This window comes from Panulirus ornatus, chromosome 55, assembly GCF_036320965.1.
Source record: "Panulirus ornatus isolate Po-2019 chromosome 55, ASM3632096v1, whole genome shotgun sequence".
Taxonomy (NCBI): domain Eukaryota; kingdom Metazoa; phylum Arthropoda; class Malacostraca; order Decapoda; family Palinuridae; genus Panulirus; species Panulirus ornatus.
In genome coordinates this window covers 20,649,814-20,660,011 of record NC_092278.1, presented here as the reverse complement: position 1 = coordinate 20,660,011, position 10,198 = coordinate 20,649,814, and the positions used below count along the sequence as shown (strand labels likewise).

At 38.1% G+C, this 10,198-nt stretch overlaps 1 protein-coding gene across 3 annotated transcripts in view; it reads right to left on the bottom strand.

Moving 5' to 3' along the window:
* Positions 1-8,455: 8,455 nt before the first annotated feature.
* The window catches only part of Hcf (Host cell factor), a 51,877-nt gene continuing 50,134 nt past the window's right edge, over positions 8,456-10,198 (bottom strand). The window contains exon 17 of one of the 3 annotated variants that reach the window (XM_071692999.1): positions 8,456-10,140. In XM_071692999.1, the coding sequence (XP_071549100.1) occupies positions 10,022-10,140 (119 nt within the window). In that variant the 3' untranslated portion in view covers positions 8,456-10,021. The remainder of the gene's footprint in view (positions 10,141-10,198) is intronic. The other 2 variants (XM_071692998.1, XM_071693000.1) reach the window with 2 other exon arrangements.

Below are 10,198 nucleotides of genomic sequence, written 5' to 3'. Positions count from 1 at the left end.
TAGAAAACATGATCAGAGAATTATTTTCTCATTCATAATTGTATTGCCTGAAGAATTTCTCCTTTCACCTGGAAAATCTATTGGAACTATTGATGGAAAAAATAGAAAAAAATAAATGCATAACAGATAAAAAGAAAATTGTAATCATTATGGGGTTTTCACTTGAATTCTACACCAGGAACCTTCTTGTGTCCCTGGGTTCGAAAAGCTAGAGCAAAATAGAATAAAAAAAAGAATCAAAGACGATTTCGACGATGAGATGGCTGAAGTACGAAAACTCGTATGAACATGACGCCGGTCATGGCGGGACTGGGGAGAGAGAGAGAGAGAGAGAGAGAGAGAGAGAGAGAGAGAGAGAGAGAGAGAGAGAGAGAGAGAGAGAGAGAGATGCAAACAAAGAAAGCCTTACCAAGTTAGGAACTCACAGCTGCGACTTAACTGGATCATGTAGGACGGCGGACTGATACCAAAATTTGTTGCGATTCAGACAACATGGTGAAACACAGGGGGCTGCCAGGTGTACGATGACAAGAGACACCAACATACGATAACAGGGAAACAGATGTATGATGACGACAAGAGCTTATCGGAGGTACGATAACATTTAAGAGGTTGCCCCGATGTACGGAGAGAAACAGATAGAAAGATAGATAGATAGATAGACAGATAGATAGATAGATAGATAGATATATATATATATATATATATATATATATATATATATATATAGAGAGAGAGAGAGAGAGAGAGAGAGAGAGAGAGAGAGAGAGAGAGAGAGAGATACCGCACGTACTAGAGACATACATAGGATGTACGATGACGTTCTGAGGATGGCGTCGTATATAAGAGAGATCCACGTATTAGCGACGAAATGAAACACCGGATTGTTCTGAGAACCAGTATGGCGATGGGTTTACGGGTAACGATAAGATGGCGCCCAAGGTAAGAATGACAAATGGAGGGGGCACGCAATGATGATGATGCACGATAATGACGATGGGGGGGTGACAGATGTAGAATGATGGTTTATTAATATGCCCGACACGGCTTCAGATATATGGTAATTCGAGTGAGATGCCCTACTGATTTAGTAGGAAAATTAGAGGGGCTTATGATTTACGATGAGTGATAGACTTACGACTGACGTAAAGAATACGATAAGTGCAGAGAGAGAGAGAGAGAGAGAGAGAGAGAGAGAGAGAGAGAGAGAGAGAGAGAGCAATCCTGAACATGCATACATACAACAACGTCAACAAAAGGCAATCTAGAACACTTCAATTTCATCCGGCATTTTGTTTTTTTTTAATTTACGTCGCAGAACGTCATATTTACTGCCTTTTACTTTAACGCAAATCCCGCGTATTCCCTGCGTGTCGTAGAAGGCGACTAGAAGGGGAGGGAGTGGGGGGGGGGGGCTGGAAATCCTCCACTCTAGTTTCTTTTAATTATCCAAAAGAAGAAACAGAGAAGGGGGCCAAGTGAGGATATTCCCTCTAAGGCTCAGTCCTCTGTTCTTAACGCTACCTCGCTAACCCGGGAAATGGCGAATATGAAAAAAAAAATGGTCATCAATTATTCCCTGCATGTTTCAGCAATATTGTTTAAATGGACACTACTACCACGTCATCATCCGCTAAGCTTACAGCAGCAGCACGCTCAGCACGCTCGTCATCTGTTTACAGACACGCATTCAGTTCAGTGCTACCTCATTTCATCTGCTGAGCTTCATGTCCAAACAACGAGCTTATCGTCTCATCATCACTTAAGCTGATAAGCTTAACACAAACAATACGATGATCCAATCAAACATGCTAAAGATACAAACAAACAAACAAACATCTGATATTTACCAAAGAAACTGCAAATTTGTTTTAACTTTTTTCGCCAATATATATATATATATATATATATATATATATATATATATATATATATATATATATATATATATATATATATGACACTAATTACTTCTCAGAACCGTAGACTTATTCTTCCACATGATTTAGGCAAAAGATCTTAAGATTACAGTTGAAAAAATCATTTTTCTTACAGTTATTATAAACCATATTGAGATTCATGTTTACATGACGTAAATAGATGATGATTTTCGATAACTTACATAGTTCATTATAGGATGAGTGGCGCTGGCGCAATTTATCAATGAAGATATTTTTTTCACTGATTAACAAAATGTTGGTCACATATTACGACTTAAAAGTTGAGAGCTATGTTATACTTGTCACTTTGGCACCGTTTTCTTTATCTAGTTCCCCTTCCGCCACCTTAAACTCTCTTTACAATCTTTTGGCTTCGAGTTCGGTGTTCGTATCCCACTAATATAGGTACAGATTGGTAAGTTGATCATCAGGTCGGCTTGGTTATGTCGTCTATACATATTGGTAAGTTACCATCAGGTCGGCTTGGTTATGTCGTCTATACATATTGGTAAGTTATCATCAGGTCGGCTTGGTTATGTCGTCTCTACAAATTGGTAACTTATCATCAGGTCGGCTTGGTTATGTCGTCTATACAAATTGGTAAGTTATCATCAGGTCAGCTTGGTTATGTCGTCTATACAAATTGGTAAGTTATCATCAGGTCGGCTTGGTTACATCGTCTATACAAAGTGGTAAGTTACCATCAGGTCGGCTCGGTTATGTCGTCTATACAAAGTGGTAAGTTACCATCAGGTCGGCTTGGTTATGTCGTCTATACAAAGTGGTAAGTTACCATCAGGTCGGCTTGGTTATGTCGTCTATACAAAGTGGTAAGTTACCATCAGGTCGGCTTGGTAATGTCATCTATACAAATTGGTAAGTTGATCATCAGGTCGGCTTGGTTATGTCGTCTATACTCGTGAGTCAGGATCGGGACTGGGTGGGTCTACTGAAGGTGCTTTGGTCGAGGGCGTAGTGAAGATGAGTCGCTCGTTGCTGAAGGTGCGTCTGTCCGAGTGAAGACGCATTCATCGAGTAGCGGCGCGGTGAATACAACAGCGTGTTGAGGATGAGATGTTATAATGCAGTATGGCGAGGCTCACACGAATTCAATCAAATCCAAACGACCGGCGACGATGGTGAAGTCAAACATCTCCCCCGTCAGGTGCTGCGACGAGAGTCGTCAGATGACAGAGAGAGAGAGAGAGAGAGAGAGAGAGAGAGAGAGAGAGAGAGAGAGAGAGAGAGAGAGAGAGAGAGATTTATCTAGATGTCCATCAATCCCGTCGGTAAAAAGAATTAAAGAAAAAAGAGAACTTGTGGATGAGGAATGGGCTCAGTCAGCGCCGTCAGGAGAATGACTAGGCTCCAACGCAAAGTGTACGGGTGGGGGTTTCCCTGACCAGCTCGTGACCTGCCAACACCTGGAGGTCGTACACGACGGAGACCCTCAGGCCCTTCGTGTGGCGGAAGTCCTACATTATCATTAATGTTTTGATCTAAATAACCCATAAAAAATACGTAAACATATCAATTGCAAAACAATAACACCCACAACAAAAACAATAATAATAATAATAATAATAATAATAATAATTATTATTGGAGGTGGAAAGATGGAGTGAAAAAGATTTTGTGTGATCGGGGCCTGAACATGCAGGAGGGTGAAAGGAGGGCAAGGAATAGAGTGAATTGGAGCGATGTGGTATACAGGGTTTGACGTGCTGTCAGTGGATTGAATCAAGGCATGTGAAGCGTCTGGGGTAAACCATGGAAAGCTGTGTAGGTATGTATATTTGCGTGTGTGGACGTGTGTATGTACATGTGTATGGGGGGGGGGGTTGGGCCATTTCTTTCGTCTGTTTCCTTGCGCTACCTCGCAAACGCGGGAGACAGCGACAAAGTATAAAAAAAAAAAAAAAAAAATAATAATAATAATAATAATAATAATAATAATAATAATAATAATAAAATATTTATCATTATGATAATAGATAATAATAACAATAATAATAATTATTATCATTATCAATATTATTATTATTATAATTATTATTTCTTTCATACTATTCGCCATTTCCCGCATTAGCGAGGTAGCGTTAAGAACAGAGGACTGGGCCCTTGAGGGAATATCCTCACCTGGCCCCCTTCTCTGTTCTTTCTTTCGGAAAATTAAAAAAAAAAACGAGAGGGGAGGATTTCCAGCCACCCGCTCCCTCCCCTTTTAGCCGCCTTCTACGACACGCAGGGAATACGTGGGAAGTATTCTTTCTCCCCTATCCCCAGGGATAAAAATAATAATAATAATAATAATAATAATAATTATTATAATTATTATTATTATTATAATAGTGTGGCCACAGAACGACTGGCTCTGTGCCACAGCCACCACCATGACTGGTCTCCACTGTCCCTCAGGCCAACGCCAGACTTATCATTTTCCATCAAATACTTTCTGGAGATAGATATACCATTTTCCTTTCTCACCCAAATAAGCTTCTAGTTTATAAATAACAATACTATTCAATATTCGCTAAATCTTTATCCTAATTAAGGCATAATTAAAGACAAAGATTCATTAGGCGGAAAGAACAGCCCGTAGCGTCTGGGTCTCCAGCTCTCAAACATGGACTATAATTTCCACGAAAATTTTGCCTTACCCTGTCAGAGCCACCGTCAGGATGCCTCAGGTCTTCATCCCAATGCCTCTTGTGACGAACGTTTCTGATCATGGCTTCAACAACTTGATCTTTTCACTGAGAAGATGCTTTTAAGATTATTATTATATTCACTGGCGGATCTAAACAGCTCTCCATAACACTGCTTAAATGTGGCCTTTAAAACACACACACAGTTGTACAAGCACAGACTCGACAACTAGGTCATTGAATGGCCAGTGTTCTCGTTCAACTGAATCAAATATGGAGTCAGGGACAGAGGGAGATGTATACTTAAGACAGGTAAATCCTCAAGATGACCAGAGGTTAGGATGAGTTGTCTACAGTTGCCACTACCGCTATCTGTTGGATATGAACGTGTAGAAAACGGATGAAGCCTCAAGGGGGAACAACGTTCCTTTGATGAGGAATTATGCTATGCTTATGTAGAGCATCAACGATATGTCTATCTATCTTGGTCATCTAATACAACAATAATGGAACAACAAAAATTAATTTAGCCATTTGTTAGTTGAATTCGTTTTCTATGGATGAGGAATCTGAGAAAATGAGAACTGGCATATAAGGTAAACTTACCAATTTTTATCTTTGTGTATTTGTTATTGACAATCCTATACAGCTATACAATGCTTCGTATATTCAAGGTCATTATTGACAATTATCACTCGATGATCTTTCTCTTCGATAATGAATGATTTGCAAAATATGTAAGTGCGTGTTGAATGTGTGCCACCAAAATGCACAATTTTCCATTTTTTACGGTTTCTGATAGCTTCTGCAGTTAACTTTTTTCTTACTGTACAGTACACTGTATCGCTATACTCGCATTTTATTTCAATAAAACTTTTTTTACAGGAGTCTTTAGACTTAATATAGAAAATGAAAAATGAAAAATAAAATATCTTCACAGGCAAATAAATTCACCTGCATTATATGTAATTCTCCTATTTTTGAGAAAATGATGTTATATCATTATCAATTCATAAATACAGCAGTGACCAAAGATAAATGGTTTGACTGTACAGAAATATGAGCTACTTATTTCCAACAAATAGTCTGCTACATATCTACATATTGTTACCAAAACTTCTATGAAAGAGTCCTGGTGTTACCCTGGACCTTTCTACAGCCCAAGGCTGTGCCACTTCTAAAAGCAGGCAAATGTAGACTTCTTAGGAGTGAAAAGTTCTTTGACAAGATTACATTCCAAATGATATAAGTTCACCAGAGTTGAAGTTTAACTTGTGATGTATCCTAAAGTTGGCAGAGTGCAGAATCTTCTCTTTCACAAGTACCTAAAATTCCACTTACAACTAAAAATTCTACATGGTACATAGGTAAAGTAACGGTACCACAACCCTCTAATGGTTACTTTTATGTTGCTTACAGAAAGCCACATGCTATACTTGCCCAATGTTTTCTCCAATCTACCTTGAACTAGATTGTTTATAACTTTTCATACTTCATCGCCATTTCCTGCATTAGTGAGGTGGAGCCAGGAACAGACAAAGAAAGGCCACATACGCTTGTGCATTCTCTTGCTGTTATGTATAATGCAACGAAACCACAGCTTCATATTCACAATTGGGCCATACAGACCTTTCCATGGTTTACCCTAGACACTTCACATGCTTTGGTTCAGTCCATAAGCAGCACATCAACCCCATCATACAACATCGTTCTAATTCACTCTATCAGGTGCATGCCTTTCACCCTCATACATGTTCAGGCCTCGTTTGCTCAGATTCACTTTTATTCCATCCTTCCACCCCCAACTTGGTCTCCCCATTCTCCTTCTTCCCTTCACTTCTGATGCATATATCCTGTCAACCTTCCCTCACTCATTCTCTGCATATGCCCAAACCATTTCAACTCATCCTTTTCTGCTGTTTCAATCACACCTTTTTCATTATCACACATCTCTGTTACCCTTTCATCACTTACTCATTCAAACCACCTTACACCACATACTGTCCTCAAACATTTCCAATAATCCACATTCCTCCACACAGCCTTATCTATAACCCATGACTTACATCCAAATAATATCACTGGGACTAAAACTCCAAACATACATATGTTTATAACTAACTGTGCAACTATTACTTTCCTCAATACAGTACCAACGATATCCTCTATCCTGTACTTCAGCCGAGCTCCTAGATAATGTAACTTCCTCCTTTTATTGTTCCTATTACATAAAGCCTTGCCCAGATGCTTGACTAAAGAGCCCAGCACAAATCTGGCAAGCCTCAACCCCCCTTTCATCTTCCAGCATCGGAACATCTGTCAAGTCAATCTCCAAGTTTTAGTGCTCTACCTTAGGTCTCTTTTCATTCCTAACTACCTGCAAATTGTGTTCTCTAAGGTTACCTATAACTCAACTGACATTCAGTATAGACTGTCAGACATATCTTCTGTTTCCCTCTCCTCAAACTGGCTAGTAAAGTACCACAATGTGCCTTACCTTATGTTTACACACTTTTTGGCCTACTGCTCATATTTCCTATTATTTCCCTCTTTTCACTATTTTCTTTACCCAACCTACAATAGAAGTTGCAAAAAAATATAGACCATTTTGTCATCATTCCTTTGGGAATTTGCAGTAGCATTTTAAAAACTGAGCTGTGTATGATGCATTATCATTAAGGCTATCTCACAGCTATTAGTTTTTTTTTTAGCTCTGTTGTTTCTATGTATCTTTTATTTTTATATGCCTAATTAATAAATAATGATGAATCATACTAAACTGGAGTCAGAGGCTCATTCGCCCCACTCTCTTCCACCAACCCTCGCCAAGGACTCTATATGTTAACTTTAGCACTAGACTGTGGCCATATAAGTTCCATTAACTCACTACTTTGTACATATCCTTATCTCTGCATGTGTTTCTTTCATTATAATATGGAAATATAAAATCTGAAGACCTTTTTTGTTCAAACCATAAGAAACCTTCTTCCTTTCTGCCAGATTTTAGGGATTAAATAAACTGGAAAAAGGGATAAATCTTGAATCATGATGATGTCAAAGTTTGGAGATATGAGATCTATGAGGCATACAAAAGTCATGTTGATGATGAACAGGCGCTTAATTTGATATGGAAGCACAAAAAGAATCTAGGTAAATACAATTAGGTCTCCAAAGGAAGTAAAATGTTAGAAATTCAACAATATTCAGCAGAGAAAATGTAAAGAAAGTTGTATAACATGTTGGTATACTAGGATACAGATCTTTATGATACATGCTATTGCTTTTCAAGTCAAACTTCTACCCTGCCTTCAGTAATTTTTCAATGTATTCTGTTGATTACTAAGTGGGTGACATTTTTCCTAAAAATGTAGATAATCATTACTGCTGATCTGGAAGCATTCCTAACTTTATCATATTAATCTGTTTACAACATCATAAACCAGTCAAATATGTGTAAAGGGCAATTCAAACATGCAGTACTTTCACTATTTCAATAGTTCATTTTATTCTTACTTTGAAAAATAAAATATTAAAGATTTAAAAGCACTTTCCATAGATTATTGTTTCTTTAATAATATTCACTGCTAATCTTTTCTTACAGCCTAGAGAAATTGTTACCAAAGTGTTTATTGGTGGAAGAGGGGTTTGTACAACTGTTGAGTGCTGGCTGAAACCCATCCTACACCAACTTCTTTGTGTTAATATCTGGTCAGGTACTGTGGCCATTTTCCATCCAGGCTGTCATTGCATACTGAACCTCGTGTTCCTCTCACAGAACTGAAAACAAACACTGGGTATTCTTTATGTACAAGAGATTAGCTCCACATGTAGTGGAGTTTTATATATATATATATATATATATATATATATATATATATATATATATATATATATATATATATATATATATATATATATATATATATATATACATATATGTTTCTGTGCCTCTTTTGTGAAATAAAAATACTGGATAGGACATTATAAAACAAAGACCTATAAATTTTCCACCAGGAAAATGGCAGAATAGTCTTGAAACCTATTACAAAGTTGATCTCTCATGTCCACTGGCATGAGGCATGGAGAAGCCTGGAAGAAAGTGGAAAACGGTACATGAACCCACATTTTGAAAACCAGTCTAAACCTATAATGGCTTCATACCCTCTCTCTCTCTCTTACTTTTTTGTTTGTACTAATTTCCCTTCCCCTTTCATGTAAAAGAAAAAATGGCTGCCCGCAATGGAACATGATTTACTACAGTAAAAATTACTGATCATTAAGTTATTGTTTTCTAGGTCTCAGGTAACTCATATGGGGCTGGTATCTACAATGACATATGCATGAAGAGAATGAAACTGATGTATCCCAAAAGAACAATATGATATGCAGGAGGGAACTGATCAGCATTCTTATACTTATCAGTCACAATCCACAATGTTCCTTTATGAGAAAGTAAATGGGCTTTACCTAAATGATAACTACATTATCAACATGAAGACTTTAGAGGCTTTGTGATGAAAAAATGATATATGAATCATGACATGAATTTGTGATGGGGGCTGATGACAAGGATTAAGGGATTACGGCATTGCCTGCCTCATGGCTGTAGTTTGCTAAGGCCAAGTGGAGTTTTAATGCTCTACTGTCAGTAAACACACCCTGAGATGGGAGCACGAGTCCATCGTTACAGAATGCAACCTCATACATCCCTACTGCTCAACATGCCAGGGGTTTAACCCCTCATCAAACTTCACATTATATACAATAATCTGCTCCTGAAAACAGGGCATCAATCTTCAGATAAAGGTCTTCTCCATGACACATGGAGAGGGGAGAGTTTACTAGAATACAAAGTTCTTAACTTTGGAAAACAATGTTTAGGGCATTCACTGAATGCCTTTCAAATACCTATTCACTAGGGATACAAAGCTGTGACACAAACATTTACAAGAAATTAACAGTTTGGATGGACCTTAAATGTACATTAAAGTCATATTCATAAATTAAATGAAGTCATGGGGTACTCTGACCCAGTTATCACTTAGCAACATATATTTGGTTCAGATCATAAAGTGGCAACACTTACCGGTGAAAAGGGAGAACAAAGTCTGGGCCAGAGCTTGTCACCATACACTACTTCGTGCATGAGAGAAAACTTAGGGTAATCTCATTACTTAACATAATAAAAAGCTATGCCTTCTCTGTATGTGACGGCCAAGACCCAACAATACTTGAAAGTATTTTCTTGCATAAGCTGGACACATAGTTTAGGGCCCCTCATCCCTTCTAAGAACAACTGAAAACAGATGTTCTCAACTTGATCTTTGGCACTGAACATTCTGAAGAAAATCTTCTGACCAAAGACACTTCCATTTTCCTACATCAGGTCAATGTGGCTGCTGACTGACGATAGTGGTAGCAGCTTGGTTAATACTATAGCATTGGTTCCCCATCTGCTTTGAACTTCTTCACAGCGACTGGTGATCTGTTGTCTGTGGCAGGCCTTCTCATGACTACTTTTGGACCACCTCCAGCTCCCCCCATTACAGAGTCTGAAATATCAAACATAATGAGCATAAAATATTTTTTAATGAATGGAGGACAGCAAGC